General features: G+C 38.9%; 1 protein-coding gene across 4 annotated transcripts in view; it reads right to left on the bottom strand.

The window, feature by feature from the left end:
* LOC148873186 (histone H3-lysine(4) N-trimethyltransferase ATX1-like) overlaps window positions 1-10815 on the bottom strand; it is a 78514-nt gene extending 67699 nt beyond the window's left edge. For all 4 annotated transcript variants that reach the window (XR_016105815.1, XR_016105817.1, XR_016105816.1 and 1 more), the window contains exons 1-6: window positions 9924-10815; window positions 9739-9790; window positions 9474-9548; window positions 9038-9257; window positions 5414-5537; window positions 4977-5081 (exon numbers count right to left, since the gene is read on the bottom strand). Coding sequence is in view for 1 of the 4 variants with exons in the window: in XM_088966561.1 (XP_088822687.1) it covers window positions 4977-5081; window positions 5414-5537; window positions 9038-9257; window positions 9474-9548; window positions 9739-9790; window positions 9924-10618 (1271 nt within the window). In the remaining 3 variants the exon portion in view is untranslated. The remainder of the gene's footprint in view (window positions 1-4976; window positions 5082-5413; window positions 5538-9037; window positions 9258-9473; window positions 9549-9738; window positions 9791-9923) is intronic.
* Between the last annotated feature and the right edge of the window lie 13029 nt (window positions 10816-23844).

Raw genomic sequence — 23844 nt, forward strand, 5'->3', positions numbered from 1 at the left:
ACTCCCATTTTCTCTTATTAAATTCCATATTTAAGTTAATTTTTCAAAATGCTATTAGAAAGACCTATGTCCGATACTTTTAACAATATAAAACCCATATATTTTAAAACTTACTAAAAACCAAAATCAAATTGGCCAACCCATGAAGTCATAGTTAGATAATTAATAAAATTTTTAAATAGAAATACATATAGAAAATTACAAAATATAGAAAAATAAACACATTTTTTATATTTTTTATTAATCAAATTAAAAAACAAGTGCAATAAATAATAATTATTTTTATAGATGATGAAAATGAAGTACATAATCTAAAACTAACAAAAAATGAAATTATTTTCCTACTTGGTAGAAATCAATAGTTCAACTTTTGGGTCAAATATGTCAAGCTTGAATGTCATAATTAAATAATAAAAATTAATAAAATATAAAAACACAAAAATAAAAAATACATAAATTTTACAAAAAAAAACATTAGGCCACATGTATAATATCATATATTTAACATATTAAACAAAAAATAGGTGTAAATTACAATATTATTTTCACACACATGGAAATAAAAAATATATATAGAAAAAATTGAATATATCTAAAACTCCATATTTACACTACTATTAAAAATATGAATAAATTTGAGAAACTTTCTTTTGACTAAAATACCCATTTTTGAATTTAATCCCTATTTAATTGTGAGGTCTAAAATGTAATTTGAATTACAATTTTCACCTCACTCAATTCCCCCTCTCTAAATCTTACATTTTTTTGATAAATAAACAAAAAAGTATACACTAGGAAGATAAAACATTACAAAAAGAATTGTCCAGCCCAATAGGTAGGCCTGCCAATGATACACAAAACTTTGTAGTCTAATATGAGGTGCTTACGTAATCAGATCCAGATTTCATAGTTTGCATCCAATTAATAGTGAAAAACAAAAAATATAAAAAATAAAAAGTACATGAATTTTATACAAAATTTTGGATACATTATTCCTATCATTATCATCATCTAATTGCCACGTGCAAAGCACGTGCACGCTTACTAGTAGAATTAAATGAAAGAATGGGAGTTAATACCTTAAATATAAGACTTAAGAGAAATGTAATAGTTCAAATTATATTTTGTGCCCCCACAATTATAGAGTGATCAAATTCAAAAACTGGGGTATTTTGGTCAAGAATAGGACTCAATGAATGTTAACGGGAATTAATAACTTCAATATAAGACTCGATGAATCTTCCCACCAAACATCAATCCAGCAAGTCCAATCTGGGAGCTAAACAACCCCCTTCTTTTGCATCAATAACTGCACAGTGATAGCCATTACCCCAGTACAGTGCCCTAACAATCCACTTTGTTCTTAGGGTCAGCCAAACTCCTTCCTAAACCACTGCACCCTAAATAATCCACTTCTTTCACATCAAGAGTTTACACAGTAGTAGCCATGTTACCAGAAAGGTCATCTCCACTTTGCTCATCTATATAATTTTTTTATCAAAAAAAAAAAAATGATACCAGAAAGGTGCCTAACCACCTGCTTGCTTCATTAAGAATAACATTGGGAAGACTTCATAGAAAACACTGCTCAATACTCCTTGCTGTGTAGAGTTTCTGGGACTTCTCCCACACAGTTGACATTATCTTTTCTTGTCATCTTTTTTCTTTTCATGTTTCTTTTCATATTTTGATTGTATGGTGATGATCGGCGCACTGCCTGTAATTGTCCCCACTCCCTTTTGGATTTCTCTTGGATTCATGCATAGTTCTTGCAATGCCCCACCTGCATAGAAATCTTTCTCCTTGGATCACAGTATCAGACATAGTAAATCTGTTAGTGCTCTTATTTTGTGTAGGGTCATTTACTAAAACACGCTATAGTTTTATAAATCTACTAAAACCTACCCTATAGTTTGTGCTTTACTAAAACATCCCCTATAGTTTGCAATCAATTTACTTAATCGACCTCCCATTATATGAAAGTGGAAAATGACAGTTTTAACACTAACATCCATTCAAATAAATTTAACGGAGAAGTACGGACAGGCCCAATGCAGATTTCTGATTTCCACTGCAGAGCTATAAACATTCAAAATGTCAACAACCCCCACCCTACACATCAATTCCCACCCGTGAATTGGCATCAATTCCGAGCTGGCACCCACACCAACTGTACTTTGGGCCTAACAATTCTGACCCTGGGCTGAACCGTCATTCTCCCTAAATTTAATCAAAAAAAACTAAAAACAAAAATGTCACTTTTGCACCTAGTAAAACAGACAACCATTCTATTTTTCTCTATTTGGTCAATTTTCTTTTCCATACAAAAAAGTGTTGGGGGTACTTTTGGAATAAACAACCATGGATCCATACCCTTGAACATTTTCCACTCAGTTTAAGGGTACTTTTGGAATAAACAACCATGGGTCCATACCCTTAAACATTTTCCACTTAGTTTAAGTGAGTGATCACGTTACTATTTTCATTTAACAAAACAAATAGTTCTTAAAGATATATCAAAAAAAAAAAACAAATAGTTCTTAATGAAAGGTCAATTAAGTAAATAGGTTGCAAATTATAAGGGCTCCTTTTTTTTGATAAATTATAAGGGGTTTTTAGCAAAATGAAAACCATAGGGTAGGTTTAAGTAAATCTGTGAAACTATAGGGGGTGTTCTAGTAAATAACCCTTTCGTGTATTTAGTATTAACGAATCTTGGGCATCAAGTCATGTCTTTTCTTTTTTTCCAAGTGTTTGAGTCTTGTCAGGAAGCATTTATTATCTTAATCTTTTGCATAAGTGGTATTAGTACATAGGAATAGCTTTATTTTGACATGGGTTCTTTAAATAGTCAAGTATAGATTGTTTAGGGGCAATTGATTTCTTCTTTTCTTCATATATATCTTTCATACACAAGATGCAGGTTTAGAATGAATCAACATAAATTCTTTTTTAAGTCTTTTGCTAATGAATGTGCAGCTGATTCCATGCACTCTTGGATGAAGATTATGAAGATTTTGATGGTGCTGATACCATTAATCGCTACTAGATCTGTTCTACAAGATCCAAACAAGAGGTTAGAAATTCCAATATCATTCTTCTTTATTTCAATTCTCTTTTCTTTTTTGGAAGTATTATGTATAAAGTTTTGTATTGATGAACTACGTCAAAAAATGCATCCATTCTGGGTGACAAACTATTTTCAAGTTTGAGGAATCCCTTGCTGATCTAAACTGTATCCATTCTGTGCCATCATGTGAGAAGAAGATACTAATAAATACGGTAGGAATTTGAGTTTTAATCCTTTTTTCTAATTTAAATTGGCATGAATTCCCATTTCAAAACAAGTAGTTCTGCCTTTTGACACGATAGAGGACTAATGACTAATTGACTAGTAATTAATATGCAAGGATATCAAAAAATAAGGATCATGCATTGGTTTCCCTACAGTAGATGCAAATACAGTTTTTAAAAATATATGTTTCAGATGATCTATTAATGTGCACCAAATTGAACCCAAATGGTAAAAACATTACACACGTAATAAGATATACAATTTCCAAAAGGGAAATCCTAGCCCTGATTTTATAGCTTTCATATACAGCAAGTTTTTTATGCATAAAAAGGACCATTAATCAAAATTGGTCCTTAACCTAACCTCTGGCTTCTTTGTACAAAGCGGCACTCTCAGACTTGAAACCACATTATCATGCTTGTGAGCCCACAGTTTGACCATTGCACCAAGCAACAGTCCATACAGAAATTGCTTCTACATGCATTTGTTTAATTCAAAATAGGAGAACAATATTTGTTTATCAACAACTCAAAATAATATTAATATATTATAATTAAAGAAAGAGGAAAAGATACAACTACCAACTACCACCAAGAGGGGGAACACCAAAACAAACCTCATGCTAAAAGAGGCTAACCAAAAATACAAAGAAAAACCATCTGCAAATAAGTACATTACAAAGAGAGAATGATATTTTGTCAACCTAAAAAGAAACAGAATGAAAAACAACAGAAAAGTAGGGAACGTTTTTTATGTGGCATTACCACTTAGCAGAGCCCATTTGACAACTATCAGATCAGAAATAAGTTTTTCCTCTATTGCAGAGTAGTTGGGATGCTACTGCTTTTATCATTCTTTTGAATTTTGATGTGCTTTCTGTGCAGCTGTTCCTAAAAATCACCAACCAGCCACACTTATAATCTCTGTACATGGCACTTCCCCCTTTCCCATTAATAATGATATCTTCTCATTACCAAAAAAACAAGCAACAATTCAGCTTATAACCATTAGACACCATGCAGATCCCAAGATGTTTTCATTCCTAGGCATAACAAAGTTTTAAGTTATACTAAAAGGAACTTAGTAGAATAATACAAAATCTTTCCCAACAAAATTCGCTTGATGCAGATAAGATATGACTTAGATTATCCTACATTTGTATTTTTAGTTAATTACTTGGAGGATCCTTATAGGTGATTAGGTTCTCACTCTTTCTCTCATTTTTAACTTACTAATGATGGTTGTAGAACAGGAAAAATCTTGAACCCCGTTAGCATGAGAGTCATTTTATTAGTTGAGAACAACTCCAACACTATTGGAAATCATGTGGATAAAACTCAACAGCAGCGGTAGTGGTCATGGAGATCAAGGACCAGCTAGAACTGCAGACTTTTTCAGAAATGATAAACAGCAACATAAATAGCATATCTTCTAGGGGCAGAGGTGACTCAATAAAGACCATTTGGTGGATGGAATAAATGCAGGTCTACAGTGACTTGTAAGCAACTAAGCATTACTGACCATCTTACATTTTTCTAAAATGTACTACAGTTAACAAAAATGGCAATGTTTTACATAAACGCATATAGAGCATTCATTCCTTCCACCATGAAGCAAAACCTTCTCATGTTAATTAATATAAACAAATAAATACTTAGATACATCTTGGAGATAAGCTTACATTTTTGCCTCTTCTAAGCTTCGACGGAAGCGTGTTTGCTTGCACTTGAGATGGTAAGAAGAAAGAAGGCCTCTAAGAAATGAAATGACCTGTTTTATACTAATCCTGGATAAACAAAAAGAATTAAAAAATGTTTAGAATAAATTTCACACACCAATGTAATCACAATGCTCAACTTGATAAACCAACCAACTGGATGTAACAAAGCTTGCCAATGTCAGCCCACTGGATGTAGAACACAAATTCTCTGTTTCAAGAATCTGGGAGGCCAACCCCAATAGACGACGTCCATGGGTTGACTGGGTTCTTTGTAGCCCTTTTATAATAGCAATGTCAATTTAAGAAAGGGGGAGAGAGAGAGAGAGAGATTGCCTTGGCTAAAACCTCCAGTTTTAGGACATCTGAAAAACCCCAATCACATCAAAGCAGTAACAAACCTTGCAAAATCATGGGTTCCAAAAAATTGCACAGGAACAGATCTCTCTCCAGGAAATGGCTTCAAACCTTTACGTCCACCGAGATGTGATTCATTCACAACAACTGCTGGCCACATTGCATGACCTACAACAAAAAAAAAAAAAAAAAAAAAAAAAAATAGTGAGAAGGTGATGCTACAAAGATGAGTAAGAATTTGGCAAGAACATCGAGAAGCAGTGGGCTGAGTTTCAGGTGGAAGGTTCTGCTAGCTTTCTGATAAGTTTTAGAAATTGCAATACCTGAAGAAGCAAATAAAGGACTGGGGAGCCAAGCAAGTCGACTGTGAAAGGAATCAAAAATTAGAATACCTAAACAATATATAAGAGGTGGACTGGTGGACAAAGAAGAGGAAAGTGGGCCTGTTGCTGAAGAGCTGTAATTAAAAAGACTGCAGGCTAAGGAGTTCGATTTGCTGGCATATAGAGATGAAGTCAGATGAAGACAAAGATCAAGGGTTAGAAGGCTAAAAGAGGGTGATAATAATACTTCTTTCTTTCTTAAGGTGGCTAATGAGAGATTCAGATCTAATGCTATTAAGAAGTTAAAGGTTGAAGACAGACTGTTGGGACAACCGCAGGAAATAGAGAGCCATTCTGAGGTTCTATGAGAAGCTATTTTCTGAATCTTTCAGGAGGAGAAATCAAAACCGGATGGCATCAACTTTGTGTGCCTTTCTTAATCACAAGCAGCAGAATTGGAACTCCCCTTCTCTAAGGCCAAAGTCAAAAAGGCTATTGATGATTTGGAAGGTAAGAAGTCCCTGGGCCCTGATAGATTCACTATGCTGTTCTATAAAGATAATGAAAAATAGTTAAGGGTGGGGGGAATCCACCCTGGAAGCCTCTTTCTCTAGGCTTTTTAACCTTACCCTCGACCAAGAAGCCACTATTCCTTCCTGCCTTCCAAACCAAATTGCCAAGAACTCCTTAAACCTCCACCTCAGAAGACCCCTAAGGGACTCGGAGATTTCTGATTTAATAGCCCTAATTCAGACCCTCAAAGAAGCCTACATCTCCCCCTCTTATTCTGACACACGAATTTGGACCCTACACCCAAATGGAGAATTCTCTTCTAAGTCTATGTACAGGGCTTTGATCGCTGATGAACAGCATTCCTCCTTTCCTTATAAGAAAATCTGGTGTAGCCACATCCCTTCAAGAATTTGCTTCTTTGTTTGGGAAGCTTGTCCAGAAAGTAAATACTTGTTATCTCCTGCAGAAAAAACTTTTGGGAAGACGCTCAATATCTCCTCATGTTTGTATTTTATGGCAGGTTATAGTTGGGCTTTTCCAAAACGCATTATGGACACATTGCATCAATGGCAAGGAACAGGGTTAAGTAAAAGGGGTAAAGTCTTTTGGCAATCAGTGCTACATGCAGTGTTGTGGAATGTTTGGGATGAAAGAAACAATCATCTCTTTGACAATAAAAGCAGAACCCTGGAGGAATTAATCTCAGATACTACTTACCTTTGCAGCCTCTGGACAGTGAATTCAGATCTGTTCAAAGGACTTTCTGTAAATGATCTTAATAGAGATGTTTACCCCTTTCTGTTTCTCCCTCATCCCCAGCAAACATCCTTGAGGCACCCCGTCCCCATCAGTGAAGGAGTGATGACCCTTAACTTCAACGGTTGTGCCTTAGGTAACCCTGGATTAGCTGGTATTGGAGGTACAGTAAGGGATGAATTGGCTTGGCTGACTCCACAAAGGCTGAAATGATGGCTGCTCTCACCGGAATCAGGATAATAAAAAAGTTGGGAATTCAGAATTTGATCATTGCAGGTGATTCAGCAAATACGATTAAATGATTAAGAGACAAAGAGGGGGGTCGCTGGAGACTGAATCATTATCTGACAGAGGCTTGAGATTCTATGGACTGTTTAAATGTTAACTTAGTTTGGATTCCTAGGGAACACAATCATACTGCAGATGGCCTAGCTAAATTTGATGTGTATTTGGAGCATTTGTATAGCAACAAGCTTCCTCCTTTGTAACTTGTAGGGGTTCTTCCCCTGTTTGTATATCTTCCCATGTTCCCTCTCTTTATCTTAATGAATTCTGGTTAAATTTTCTCAAAAAATAAAAAATAAATAAAAACAATAGTTATGGGTGACCTTGCCAAAGTAGTGGATGAGTTCCATGAGGTGACAGCTCTTGAAAGAAATCGGAATGCTACTTCCAAGGTTTCAAATATCGATACAGTCCAATACGCCAGATAGGGTATCGGACTTTTGATAGCATGCTTTTTTCAGGTTTTTTCAAGGTCACCTTTCTAAACATGTCATATCTTGCTGAAATAAGCTTCAATTAGATTAATTGTGGATAAAAGAATGTTACCTTAAAGAATAGGATGAAGGGACAGGAGAAGTTGGGTCAGCAAATCATCAATCATAAAACCTAATATAACAGTGATATAAACACCAAGCACACAGAGATCTATATGTCTACTTGTTATCCTCAACATTGATTTCCATGAAACGGAGGACCATCCGGAAATATATCAATTTGCAACTGTAACGAGACCCATCACCATATAGCCTTCAAAGGTATGTAGAAGTTCACTGATATCTATTGAACTACCCTCATATTAAACAGAATGAATGACAATACCCACCAAAATATAGGCAGATGGTAAGAGTTCATATTTTCATGTAGTAAACAGAATGAACGACAATACCAAACACCAAGAGTAGGCAGATGGTAATGACAATACCAAACAGAATGAATGACAATACCCACAAAGCAAACACCAAGAGTTCATATTCATGTAGTAACCACATGAACATGAACTCCCCTTCACAACCCAACAACAACAACGAGGCATTCATGCTCCCACAAACAAGTGCATAAATGGGCATAAAAATCATTATATGTAATATACACATAAATTAAGTGGCACTATTAAAGAGATCCAAGATCCCTCCAGTTCCTTCTGAAATTGGCGATCCAGATTTTGTTTCTGAATTGGTAACTAAGACCCACTTTTTCTAGGCAAAAGACAGATGAAAATAGTATCAGTTGTTGTCATTTAACCATATTGATAAACCAGACTACAGTATAAATAAGAAAATGGAATTCTTAAATATCTCATTCAATTGTCTCTGCAGGTAGCAAACAAATACATAAACAGTAATGTTCTAAGGCCTCATTTCAATCCTGATTACTATGTCTTATTATCTTTTTGAGTGGAGAACTTTCTCCTAGATTTTATTCAACCATGCATACCTTTCTTTTGCATTAGGTATGGCTTAAACCAAAATAAGCAGTAATATTGAAATAACTTTTTCAGTCATTATTCATTAGTACTGACAAGCTTTCATCAAACAAGGTTCATAAGTCAGAAAAATGGAAATGATAAGAGTAAGAATAGATAATCAACCACTATATGCTTGATCAGTAATTAACAAACATATACAGCTAGCATCCATGGCAAAACAACAAAAAGAAGCATGAACCTTCAATAATAGTTCCAATGGTTGGAATTCCCAAGCATCTTGATTATCAACTTTAATTGCCCTCAACATGCAAAATATTCAAATGCCCACTTCAAATTATGTAAAGTAGATCAGATAGTTAACAAACCTGTAAGTTTTGCCCATATGATATCCCCAGGTTCAAGCTCTTGGCAGTCATCAAAACTAGCAGCTAGTACAACCATCTCACCATAATCCAGGCCATTGATATCTGTATTTTTAGTGTTGTACCTCAAATTCATTTGTTGCATTTCCTCACGGGAAACATAAAATTTTATCTTCTCTCCTGAAAGAATCAAATTCTCTTGATCACCGTCTTCATATTTAACCTGCATTTTTGTTGCACATGTTTCAGGAAATGGGTAACAAAGATGTATGCATACTGCATTTTCCACAGCACACAGCAATGCACTGTTTTGCTAATCATGCTTCACCAAGCAGAAGTAGGTCAATTATGCAACCAATTAAAAGCATTTCAATTGCCAGAATCTACTGAAAGAACAGTACAACAATCAAACTTTACATGCTAAAGGTGAAAACCATACAAGATGCTGCTTAGTCTCTGAACTGTACCCAGCAATGCGGCCAGAATACCAATCGTCATCCAACGGCCAGTAAACCTGTAACCAACCAGCTCACATTTTATAAATAAGATTTTGTCCATTATCCTTTTTTTAGGAGCTATTGTCTAATTTAGATGAAGACAACATTTGCAACATGCTAGAAGAAGCATTTGTTCTACATTTTCGTACATCTAGTAAGACAAAGGGAAAAATAAGCAATACACGATAAGATCAACATGCAGATTACCTTGCAAGATAAGCCAACAAATGTGCTTGGATCAGCATCTTCAAGACTCAACCTGCAACAACAGTAAATGAAGATTCTTTTCTGTGATACAAATACTTGTTCAAAATCAGATTAACTGGATGACAACAGAAGAAGCAGCCCTATTTAGACAAGTGTTATAAAACAGGTCCTAAGAGAGAACTTACTCAACCCATCTCTTTGTCTGAACCGAAGCAGAGGAAACCTTCTGGAAGTCAGCTTTTCGGCCATTCTCTAAAAATTTGCGTTTCCTTGTACCAGCAGAGCTGTTTTCATCGTGACCACGACCTTCTCTCAACCAAGGACCATCAAGACCGCCATAAACACTCATATCGACACCCAATTTCATCAACTCATAATTACGCATCTTCTTTTTCTTTTTAAGAATTCTATTAACCTTAACCGACTCAAGCCCAGCATCACATTCACCTTCCCTTCCCGAATCAAAATCTCGAGCATCGTCGTCATTGGTACTATCCTCTAACCTATCATCACCCACATTCTTGTTCTGCTCTAATTTGCTAGGGTTTCTCGATTCAGATTCCACGCGCCTCACCAAGGCAGCAAAAAACGAGGGCTTGTTGGCGGAATGCCGAGGCCTTTTAGCTCGGCGGGTGTAGACTCGAATGAGAGAAGGTGGCATCTGCAGCGGCTTGGTGGGGTGATCATCGGGGGGATCGTCCAAGGTTTCGATGAGTTTTCTAGCTTTCACCTTCTTGGACATGACGTTGGAGGATCCACTGGCGCTGACGCAGGGAGAAGTGGCGGAGTAGACGCGATGGAGGGGAAGGTAACGTATCGGAGTACCGGTGTCGGTTTCTTCTTCTTCGTCGTGCATGAATTTCTGCAGAGGAACCTCCATGGATGATGGATGAGGAGAGCAGACCAGAGCCCCCTCTCTCTCTCTCTCTCTCTCTGAATTTTTCCCTCTCTTTCTCTGAGCTCTTTCCCTTTCTTCTTTTTTTTTTTTTCTGTTTATGTAGGGTTTTAAAGGAGAGAGACGGATTTTTTTTTTTTTTTGGATGCAGCTTTTCCCCCAAATAACCCGTTTCCCGCCTTGGGGAGGAGGAGATGGACTCAGGATATATTTGTATATATAGTTATATACTATTCGGAAAAGTACAGACACGATTTCTGAATTCCATCAAAAATTAAAATGTTAAATACCTCTATTGTAAACACCAATGCGTTGCTTGTAAATTGGTATCAATTCCCATTTCATATTTATCCCAATTTTACTTTGGGCCTAAAAATTATGATCTTGGATTGAATCATCATTCTCCCAAAAAAATGAAAATATTGAATTAAGATAAATAAAATATGATAAATTTTTTATTCGATGCTATAGAGAACTAGATTTTTATTTTCAAGGTGTCTATTTTCTTCTTATTTTATGATAACTTTTTGCTTGATTTTGATAAATTGTAGTTCTCTTTTTTTTTCTTTTTGAATTTGGTTTGGTTTGACAATGCAACGGATTTTATTGTGTGTTTGTGATAAAGGAATAAAATAAAATTCATTTATGTTAAGATATTATAAAAATATATATTCATTTATGTGATTGTTAGTTTTTTAACGGGAAAAGGATTACAAAAGATTTGGAAATTACGTTTCCTACGACCCTTTAGGAACAATGGCGTGTTCAAATATCACTTTTACGTGGTTGCAAGAAATGTGATCTCCAACATTAATTGGGGGCAATTCGTCCCAATAATCAAAATGTGGAAAAAAAAAACAAATATAATGGAAATCCCAAGATAAAACACTATGACTTGAAATAAAGGAAGAGTGACTTGCATTCACTAACCTATCAACTACCAGGTTACCTTTAATGTACACATGCAAAAAAGTCCACTTCACTCTCCAACTTTCCTTTCTCTCTTAGTATTCTTCAATTATGGTATTTATGCTCATGTTTTGATCATCACGTGTCTTATGTTAGTGATGGTGCGCAATCCGGCCGGTCCTAATTGTCAATGGGCTTGCCTCTGAACGGAGCTATAGAGAACCTAAAACGGAGAAGGTAAGGGAACTCTAGGGGGAACCCGGTGAAATTGCTCCGAAGCTCAAATTAGTATTATCTCAAAAACAAGATAAAACCAAATGGCACAAAGTTCATATACCTTGTTGTTGGGGGTAGGGGCCTTTTATAACCACTTCGCGCACTCACTTCGAGGCTTCTGTCGGGTCGAGTGTGATTACTTCTGTGCTTCTGCCAATTCGGGTGTCATCCCTTCTGTTGGGACAGAACCGCCACTACTCTTTGTCGGAGCCGTCTCTATAACTGGAGACAGCGGTGGCAGGTGGTCGTTTGAAATGCAACTGTCAAGCGTCAGATCCCAAGTCAGTCAGGTGCGCCGCCCCTGGATACGAACTTCCTTGGTGTCAGGCATGGTACGGTTGTTCAGTTCGGCGTCCTGAGGCGAACTGCTAGAGTGGCGAGCGAGGTGAAGTCTTGATTTCGGATAGAGGTGTGTTCCGAAGTGCAATGGAGCAGGCCAGTTCGGGTTATTGCCCTTGGTGTTTGGCTTGGGGCCTAAGGGAGAGTTCAGGCTCCTTGTAGGGAGTTCGGGCTCCTAGTAGGGAGTTCGGACTGCTGGTAGGGAGTTCGGACCGTTGGTAGGGAGCTCGGACAGCTAGTTCCTCCCTTTGGTGCTCGCGCCTTGGGCGCGCTGTTGCCTTTGCCACGTGTTGCTTAATTACGAGGTCAGACCAAATCTTCCTTCATCAATTGCCCCCCACTCCTGTGCTAAGGGTCTTGCCCTGGCACAGGGAGTTCGCGAGGTGGCAGGTGGATTTGTCCCATACTTTGAATTTCAATAGCGCGAGGTGCGTTGTCAAGGTTCTTTGGGTTTCTCGAGTGCCCAAAAGGTGGGAGACGCGTCGTCCTGCCTACAAATGATGACAGACGTGGCAGCGCGCGCTTATTTCAAATTTCAAAACAACGCACCACTAGGAGACGTGACAGCGGGTCTTTTCAAATTTGAAAAACGCACTGCTGTCGTTTGTAAGGCAAGGAGACATGCGCTGGCATTCTGTCAATTTCAGAAAGACGTGTGTTGTCGTTTTGTCAGTTTTAAAATTACGTGCACCAACGTTTTGTCAGTTTCAGAAAGGCATGCACCAATCACGTCTCGGTCTCAGGGGACGTGCGGTCAGCATGAATGTGGGCCGTCGGATTGGCTCACATCCAGGCTTTTAGTTTGCCTTCAAGGTTTTTTGCTCATTCCAGTTTTCGTAGTCTGTTCAAACCTTTTTTCAAATGAGTACTTTCCTGGAATCCACCTTTTCTCCTTGATGCCTAGCTTAGATAGCTCAGACGGCTCTTCAAGTGGGTTTGATGCAGGTTCTACGAACCGAGTTGCATCCCCTGATGGCCGCCCTGACTCCGGTGTTACGCTTGATAGAGAGAAAATGAAGGGCCTCCGGCAATGGGCACGCCTAGGGCTAAAATGCCATCAGTATCTGATGGAGGCCAAGCTCATTGCGGCCGACCTGAGTTCGGGTAGGTTCCTTGCTCAGAGGTTTATTGTTTTGCTTTGTTCTTTCATTTTTTCTGATTTCGAGCTCTTTTTTTGCAGGTGTGATGGACTCAGAAAAGACTCGCGGTGGGCATCTGTTTCAAAGCATGAAGAGGAAGCGAGTCCCCAAGCGAACTCGTTCCGAGCTACCCCAGGATGCGGAGCCTCAGGTACCAGACTACCCATCAGAGGATTCGCCCAGGGAGCCCGAGGGATCCTCCAACGCAAGAAGCGGTAGGGGCCCCTTATGTCGAGACTACAAACACGAGAGCTCCCGCCTACTCTAGTGCCCTCACTTACTTTGGGTCCGCTTATACGCGAGCTGGGCCCTTAGGCTCAGGAGCCCAAGGGGAATTCAGGAGCACACTGTCGCCGAACTACGTTCTTCAAAAGAGTAGGGAGGCCACCTTCCCCGAGGAGATCACGGTGTGGACCAATCTTCCTTTGAACCAGGTCGCCTGTGGTGCTGCTACTCCTGCTATGGTGGTAAGTCAGATTTATTGTCGGGCTTCTTTGCTTTTATCCCTCTTGTTGTCGTTCTATTAAACTTGTTCTTTTCTTTTGGTGGTAAACTCTTCTATCCATGCCTTGGTGGCCCAGGTGGAGAGGAACTCGAGGCAGGCGCGAACTGTCGAAGAGGATTTCCGTGTTGCCGAGGCGACTTCCCGAGCTGTTAAGGCGGCTGCTCGCGATGCGATGGCCAGACAGGCGAGGTCTCAGAGAGATGCCGAGGCCATGGGGGTTGTTGTGAAGCACATGGTGGACCTGAGGCTGGATCTGCAGCATCAGGTTGAATACCTTCAGGAGGACATTAGGGAGAGGACGCAGATCTTTTCTCAAGGCATCAAAGATGCCAAGAAGAACGTCGTTGATGAGTACATCGCCTCGCCGCACTTTGATGACCTGATGGTGGACTTGTACAGAAGGGGATTTAAAACAGCCGGTGGATGATCCAGTACATGTACCCCGAGCTCGATATCAGTGTCATATCTAGTTCGCGCATAACTCAGGAGGTGGCCAACGCTACTGATGGTGAGCCAGATTCCGAGGGCGAGGCAGGACCTTCGGGTATCGTTGAAGTGCCTTCTGATAATGAAGAAGTAGCTCCGGGCCTGTGAAATGCAATTTTTTTTTCAAATGTACGCTCCCTTATTTTGTAATGGAATGACTTTTCTTTTGGTTAAGTGTTGGTTGTTCTTTCTCCCGAACTCACCGTATTTACCGAACTGACCATATGCCCAATATGTTTCTTGCCCGGGTTACTGCACTCGCGCGACATGTTTTGATGTTTAATACTCAAATCTTCGCTTTGCCTAAGCCTTTGGCTAACTTTTCTTTGCTTGCCTATGCTGAGGTTCCATTCGTTAGTTCGGCATCCTAGCCCTTAGGCTCTGGTAGCGATTTCGTCCACTTCGCTTGGCGGTCTATAGGTAGTATCGCCTTAAGTTGACGATGTTCCATGCTCGGGGTACTTGTTTTCCCTCTAAGGTTTCAAGCTCATATGCCCCCTCGAGCGCTCTCTTTACTTTGTAGGGCCATTCCCAATTTGGTCCAAGTTTGCCCACACCGGGTTCGGGCACCATAATCTTATGGAGAACCAGGCCGCCGACTCAGAAGCTCCACTTCTTTACTCTGGCGTTGTAGTACCGAGCTACTTTCTGCTGGTAGGCCGCTGTCCGGATGTGCGCGAGGTCTCTTACCTCATCTAGTAGGTCGAGGTTGGTACGTAACTCGTCTCCGTTTGTCTGATCGTCATATGCTTCTAGTCGCAGTGTAGGTATTTCGATTTCCACTAGCTAGTCGTGCTTTCAGTCTGCGGAGGATGGCTATGTTCCTTACTTATGTCTGACCGTTTGCTTGCGAGTTTGCGACTGATGTGAAGTTCTGACGAATTCCCATATTTTGGCATCATTCTTGGAACTTGATATCCTTGAACTATTTGTCGTTGTCGGAGATCAGTACCCGAGGTAGGCTGAAGCGACATACTATGCTCTTCCAAAAGAAGTTTTGTATGTTTCGGGCTATAATTGTTGCCAGGGGTTTGGCTTCTATCCATTTTGTGATGTAATCTACTGCCACCACTAGGAACTTTCTCCCACCTGCTGCTGGCGGAAATGGCCCCAGGAGGTTGATGCCCCATTGCGCAAAGGGCCATGGGCTGGTGAGGTATTTGAGGTCAGAAGTAAGCTGATGGTGGATATTGGCGTGCTTCTAACACTTGTCGCATTTTCTAACGAGCTCGACAGCTTCTGCCTTCATCATCGCGGAGTACGAGCTCGGCTTCGACAAGTCGCAAGCAACGTAGGTAGGGGAGCATGTAGGATCGTTGGTACAACCGTTCATCTATTATGACGTATTTGGCTGCCTGGCGCTGCACCCTCTTGGCTGCATTGTGGTCCACAGGGAGGGTTCCATCTAGCAAAAAGCTCGCAAGTGGGTCGATCCAGCTCGGCTTTGCTTCAAGGACGGGAGTGACCTCCTCTGCCCCACCGAGAATGCTAGGCCGAGGTAAGTCCTCTATGTACACGGTTCTCATGGTGTTGTGACTCGTGCTGACTAACCGGGATAGAGGGTTGGCCTCAGTGTTCTTTGACCTCGGGATTTGCCTAATGAAGTGTGACTGGAAGTTGAGCAGAGCCTCCTTTACTTTCGCCAAGTATGCGATCATAGAGAGCTCGCGTGCTTCGTATTTGCCCGTAACCTGGTTGACCACGAGTTGGGAATCACTACAGATAACTATGTGTTTTGCTCTTACCTTTTGCGCTAGGTTCTGCCCGACTATCAATGCCTCATACTCTGCCTCGTTGTTGGATGCCGTGAATTCAAAGCGTAGTGCGTATTCCAATTTTGTGCCACCCGGGCCGCATAGGACTGTTCCAGCCCCACTGCTCTACTGGTTCGAGGAACCATCTACGTGAAGGATCCAAGGCTCCTCATCCCAGTTCGTGCTTGGCCTAACCAGGAGAGATGCCACACTGGCCACTACTTCACGAGGTTCAGACTCTATTGGCTTGGGAGCTCCGGGTTCACCCGAACTAGGGATCTCGGGCTCTACCGGCCCAGGGGCTTCGAGGCCGAATGTGCACTCGGCGATAAAATCTGCTAAGGCTTGGGCCTTAATGGCAGTTTGTGGCTTGTACTGGAGGTCGTATTCGCTAAGTTCGATGGCCCATTTCGTCAGCTGATCGGAAACCTCGGGCTTGAGTAAGACTTGCCTCAGAGGTTTGTCAGTCAAGATGATGACGGTGTGAGCCTGGAAACATGGGCGGAGTTTCCGAGCTGCAATTACCAGTTGTCTACAATAAGAAAAGTGCAATCATACGATTTTTTGTTTTCCAATGATACCCCCAAAAAAGACAAACAAAAACTCTCGTATATGGGGTTAAAATGGATATTTGATAGTTTTCATAATTTAGAACAACGTTGTCTGCATTAAGAGTTAAGAGAAAAGATAAGTTCAACAATACTAATATATGTCTTAATGTAATTATTACACTTTCAAATGTCAGACTTCAGAGCAAACGAATAAGACATTTTTTTGTGTGTAATGATAAGTGTACGATTTTGGTGCGTAGTTGGAAATCACCTATGTCACATTGTTGATTTAAAAACTTACAATATAGGTTATACTATGACAATTTTAGATGAAAATTGGGCTACTTGGGAAATCTACAATATGTCTATCAACTTCAACAACAAGGGGATTATTATTGAAGGCAATTCCAAGTTCGCTATTGATTATACCAAAAATCAAATGAAACCCTATGAAGATTGAAGATTGCACGCAATTACTCACGAAGATAGATGGAGAGGTGGAGTATCATCATGTCTTTAGAGAAACTAACAAAGTCGAGGGCTGGCTAGCTAATTGTGCTCATTCTAAGTGTAGAAAACCATTCGAGAGATTTAGTTGTTATTAAGTGTTTGAATTTAAGGGCTGGCTGGCTAGCTAATTTGTGTTTTATCCTAACACCTTTTATAGTTTGCAAATTCTTTACTTATGTTGTATTTTCTATCATTTTTGTTCCTACCAAAAACATTTGGGGTTTATTGATGCAAATTTTTGAGAAATTGCACTTGCACTTAATACTAAAATGGAATTTTTGTATATATATATAATGGCCTATTTTCACAATTTTTGTATTGATAAACCCCGAACGTTTATAGTAGAAATAGCAAAGATATCAAACACATACTTAATCAACCTTCTATTATAAACTTTTTTTTTTTCTTGGAATGTTCATGTGACCTTTTAAAACTAGTAGAAATGTTAAAAAAGTATCAGTCCATGTTTTTTTTATATTTTTTAAATACCTCTCGAATTCAAACGTCTCCAAATCAAATTACAATGTGTGGGAGGTTTTTTTATTTAAGGTTGGCATGAAAACTACTAAATGTGTTTTCTGAAAAAAAAAACATGAATATATGCCATTCACATTTGAAATTTTTTTAATATTAGTATAAATGATTTGAACTTTTTGAAGCCATCAAGTTGCGAATTTTCATGATTCATATTTTGGTTATGAAGTGAATAATAAAATGACAAATTAATTTATATATAAGATGAATAATTACGTCTCTAAGATAATTATATTGTTAAAACACATGACGTAATAATTTAATATATCATCTGATTTTTTTTTCTTTTATTCCTTTCCGAACCTTCTATGTCAAAAAATGTTCATGCATTAAATTGTATACAATTGAATTCGATATTTAAATTTAATGCCCCAAAAGTTGAGCATGTCAACATTAATATATATATATATATATATATATATATATATATATATATATATATATATTAATGTTGACATGATAAAAATTATTCCAAATATTAAATGCAACTCTATTAGTTGGAAAAATAATTTTATTTTGCTTTTTGTATTTAACCTTTTATTCACACCATAGTATATGATAAACATCTATACATGGGAGACAAATTTTGCCCTTAAGAAGAATAGATAAGGTTGGCTTTGTTCATATAGTTTCCCCGTTTGGTTCGCATGAATAGGGGAAACTAACCCCATTCTTGTTGGAATGACATTCTTCCATTTGAGGGAATGGTTATTCCCTGCCCCTTCATTGGGAATGAAATCTCATTCCCATTGATTTTAATTTTCATTCCCATTATTGTTTGAACCAAACGGACTATGGGAGTAGACCATTTCGATACCGATTCCAAAAGATTTTGATTTCGGTTCTGATTCCGATTCCGATTGTGATCCATTTAGTTCATAGTTGGAATTAGAAATGGAATTGAAATCCTCCAAAATCGGAATCGAAGTGATCAATTGCCATAGTCTGTTTGGTTCAGATAGGAATGGGAATGGAAATTAAAATCAGCATGAATGAGATTTCATTCCCAAGGGAGGGGCAAGGAATGGCCATTCCCTCAAATGGGGGAATTCCATTCCTGCAAGAGTGGGAATGAGATTTTGATTTGGCCCAACCAAACAGTTGGAATTTGAATAACCCATTCCGATTCCAATTCCAGACCCTTATTCCTCCAAACCAAGCGGACCATAATTAGTAATATAGTTACAAAGGAAGCTATAATTAATTTGTATTTTGTTTATTTTCAAAAATCAAATCAATTAGAGTCACAACAATTCTACCAAGAGCCCAACTTTTGTAAATGCACCTACTTTTTTGGATTTATGATTTAATGGTATCACACTTATACCTTTATAATAATATGACAATCTTGACCATTGTATATAAAGAAAATTAACAAAAGAATCTTAGAGAAGAATCTTGACTAGAAAATGAGAACTCTCTAATGGTGCCTTGACGTTCACGAATATGATGAGTAAACACTCACTGAACAAAAAGGCTTAACCTAAAATGGCTATTAACCTTGTCTGATAGAGGCCAAAGGGAAAGCTCATATGATGAGGGAATATGATCCCTCACAGAAAGGTGGTGGGGTTTTGCAGTTGAAACAGCTGGCTCCATGCACCCTATGTGGTTTCCCACATTTACAGAGACAAGTCATTGTCTCTGTCACTGAGATAAAAGGGAAATATCAGAGATGAACAAATGGGAATGGAACATAAATTAAAAGTCATATCTATGTAATGAACATGAATCAAATTAGGTTGTGGAATGATGTTTGCTCTTTTATCAGAAAATGACAAATGGACAATTTGCAAAACTTCATGACGACAACAATCTTAAGGGCCCAAACTATGCCGACTGTTATCCTAACCTCATGCTGGTCTTAACCTTTGAGAAGTTCGATAAGGTGGCCAAGAATTCTGCCCCAGATCGTCCGGAAGATAGGGCTTCTGAGGCCCGGAGAATAGAATACCAAGAATGGGAGGAGAAAAACTCCCTTGCCCACTGCTATATCATTGCCTCGTTGGATAATCCAATACAGAGGCAGTTCGATCAGATCGAACTTGCCAATGACATATTTGACAGTCTCAAAACAATGTATGAAGAGCAGAACTGTTATACTTGACAGAAGGTTTTGAAGCAGTTCATGACCGCGTAGATGTTTAAGGGCCAACAAGTTCACGACTATTGATGGGTTATATTAATGAATTGGAGGCTCTTGGATCCGGGTTGGATTTTCAAACCCAGATATATGCTATTCTCAACTCTCTGCCTCCGTCATTCAATCCATTCATCATGAATTACAACATGAACAAGCTGAATGTCAGTTTACAAAAATTCAGCAATATGTTGCAGAGGGCCGGAGAAATGATAAAGAAGGATGAGCCCATTGCCATGCTTGTTGAAACCGGCAAGAAGGGCAAGAATATGAGGGCAAAGAGAAAGCCTTAGAAGAAGGCCACCAAACCCAATAAACAGAGGAAAGACAAGGCATTGATACATGCCATTTCTGTCATAAGGCCGGCCACTAAAGAGGAATTGTCCTCAGTACCTGGAATCCAAAAAAGGTAATTTCGAATCTTGTGTCATAGAAACTAATTTGTTGATTGCTTTTGCATCCTAGTGTATTGACTCTGGGGCTTCAACTTATGCGTGTAACTCACTGCAGGGATTCAAGGTAAGCAGAAGGTTGAGTGAAGGAGAAATAACGCTTTATTTGCGAACTTCTACAAGTGTTGCAGCTGCGGCCATAGGAATCGTAGAGTTAATTTTTAGAGAATGAATAATTGTACTTAAAGATTGTTTTTTTATACAGAATTTAAGAAGAATTTTGATTTATGTGTCAAAATCGTGTACAAATGGTTATTCTATCTTCTTTAATAATACAATTATTATTAAAAGAAACAACAGATTCATCGCATATGGGGAACTGGAGAACGGTCACTATGTGCCTATGGCATTATTGACTTGGCCATACCGGTGTTGACTGTATCACAAGGCTGATAAATGATAGTTATTTGGATTTTGTAACTGTAGAAGATCTTTTCACTTGTGAGCCTTGCCTTTAAAGTAAGATGACAAAATGACTATTTAACGATAAGCCTGAAAGATGTACAGGTACGCTTGACCATATACATAGTGATGTATGTGGTCCCCTGAGTGTTAAGACTCGTAACCAGCACGTGTATTTCATTACATTTACCAATGACTATTTTCGGTATGGTTATGTGTAACTAATGAGACATAAGTATAAATTCTTTGAAAAGTTCAAAGAATTTAGATAAGAAGTCGAGAAACAGTTAGGTAGAAAAGTTAAAGCCCTTCGATCGGATCAAGGTGGCGAGTATCTCTCTGACGAATTCAGGACTACTTGAAGGTCAACGGGATAGTATCACAGTTGGCTCACCCTGCTACACCATAGCTTAACAGTGTTTCAGAGAGGAGGAATAGAACCTTATTGGATATGGTCCGGTCACTTCTCATACACTCAGAGTTACCCACATCATTTTGGAATTACACATTAGAGACTGTGATATACGTGTTGAATCAGGTTCCAACCAAATCGGTTCCGAATACTCTATACGAACTTTGGACTGGAAAGAAACCAAGTGTCAGACACTTGAAGATTTGGGGTTGTCCAACACACGTTAAAATAATGAGTACGGACAAGTTTGAATCCAAAACCAGTTGTTGCCTATTCATAGGCTACCCAAAAGGCTCTGTGGGTTACCTATTCTATGACCCAAGTGAGTAGAAGGTGTTTTGTAGCCGAAATGCATTGTGCTTGGAGAATGATTATATTGTGGACTCACACCGTCAGGAAATAGTTTTTGATGATGAGAGCATAGGGTTAGTGGGAGGTGTCCCACAAGTTCAGGTATTGGCCAACTTAGAAAATCTACCTGGGTGTCTAGGATGAGACCCGATGTACATGCAGTGTAGGTTTACTTGAAACCCTAAACCAAACCAGATTTACAGTAGTGCCTTGGACCTTAGAGATTAGTGGGCAAAACTGGAAAGTTACACTTGACCCCTAGAATCGATTATGATATTGCACTAGGTGTCGGATTGGGCTGTCATTGATATGCCAATCAGTGAGATCCTTAGAGGGGGTCAAAACCTGTGTATGTTGAGATAGTCCGAAAATTCATCTGAGTGGGCGATCATAGTGATAGGATCAGCCTCTTTTTCTGACAAAGGTAATAATCGGGGATGCACACTCTTTGATGGAAACCAAAACTGACAGCAACCGATTTCAATCATTGAAATTTGTTTTGCAAAATATATTTTATATACAATTATATATATATATATATATATTATGGTTTTAAAACGTTTACAAAAGAGTTTTAATTCCTGGGATCCATGGGAGCAGAGAGTGCAGCTTTGTTCTTTGCAGCTGAGGGAGAGGTCCTCTCTTGTCGGGCAGTGTATGATCATTATGGGCTGAGAGGTTAAGTGTGAAACCATCGAAGGTAATACATGATGGGGTAGTTTTGCATCTGCCCACAGTCCCTGAGTGTTACAAGGTGGCTTGGCCCAGGGACCACTTAGTGTAAGTGTTGGACCCATAGGCTTTCCAGTGAATTCGGCTACGCCTTGTAACAAAGGCTGGGCCGAACCATTCTGTCTGATGTGTAGATCAATGCTTGGGTCCCACACCATGCAAGGAAGCCCAACTGGGAAGCAATTTGGAAGGTTAAGTGGGCACATATACTTATTGGGCTTATTTGATCAGTTAAAGAAAAGGGCGAATCTGAGATTAGATTACCAAATAGAATAGGGTCTTACCCTATCCACTCAGAGAGTCCAAATTTGAATACAATTTCATATCTGGAAACCTCCTGATAAACCCAAGAACCCTCTTAACTGTTTAAGTGTTATGGACGATGGCCAATTACACACACCAGTTACTTTGCTAGGATCTGTAGAAACACCTTTGTCAGAAATGAAGTTACCGAGATACTCCACTTTTGAAGCAACAAAGGAACATTTGCTTTTCTTTATATAAAAAGAATTAGTTTGAAGTCTCTAAAAAACTAACTTCAAGTGCTGAAGATGAGTTTGCAAACTTCGGCTATAGACAAGGATATCATCAAATAAAACTAATACTAACTTTCTGAGAAAATGTTTGAAAATGTGATTCATCAAATTTTGAAATGAAAATTGAGCATTAGTGAGCCCAAATGTCATCACCAAGAATTCATAATGGCCATCATGAGTCTTAAAAGCTATCTTATACACATTGTTCCTATGCATACACAATTGGTGGTACCCAAATCTGAGGTCCAACTTCGTAAAGATACTTGCACCTTCCAACTCATCCAAAAGAGGAATTGGAAATTTATCTTTAAAAGTTTTGCTATTAAGCTCCCTGTAATCTATACGAAGCCACCACGTACCATCTTTCTTCTTTACCAATACAACCAGCGATGCATATGGACTGGCACTTGTCTGTATAATTCCCTTATCAAGCATTTCATTCACTAGTTTCTCTATATTGATAGGTAAAGCCTTAGGTTCCATAGGTATTCGATGATCAAACCCTTCAATATAAGGAGGTAATTCCACAAGTTCATCAAACAAAGAAGCATACTTGTTCAACTGCCTCAGGTAATGCAGAATGTTCAACAGAAATAGAAAACAGTGAAGAGGTTACCATATCAGAATTGTCTCCTGGTGGACATAATTGGAGCAGTGCTAATTGGCCTCCTTGTAACAATGACTTAGACAATTGTTACCATCAGCATGCTTCAGTTTGTTGGTAGTTGCACCTCTAAGCACATGTGTCTTGCCCTCTACTTTAAATTCCATCTTTAGTTATTAAAAATCCCAGACTATAGGCCCCAATGCGGACAGCCACTGAATTCCCAATACCACATCACAAAATCTTAGAGGCAATACCATACAATCTGTAGTGAAGGTAGTACTCTGAATCTGCCATGAGAATTTCTTGCAAATAGCTGTAACAAAGACCTTATTTCCATCAGCTACAAATTTTGCCATCGGTTTGATTGTTTCCACCTTACATCATAGTTTCTTCACAACTTGTTCATCTACAAAGTTGTGAGTACTCCCACTGTCAATCAAAATCTACAAGGGTCGTTTATTATAATAACCAGTAACCCTCATAGTTTGAAAGTGAGAATTCCCAGTTATGGCATTGACAGAAATACAAGAGCCACTTGTCTCATCTCCATTGCATTCCTCGACATTATTGTCTTCT

Source organism: Nelumbo lutea, chromosome 1 (assembly GCF_056320005.1).
Source record: "Nelumbo lutea isolate HS-2025 chromosome 1, American lotus-T2T, whole genome shotgun sequence".
In the NCBI taxonomy this organism is placed as follows: Eukaryota; Viridiplantae; Streptophyta; class Magnoliopsida; order Proteales; family Nelumbonaceae; genus Nelumbo; species Nelumbo lutea.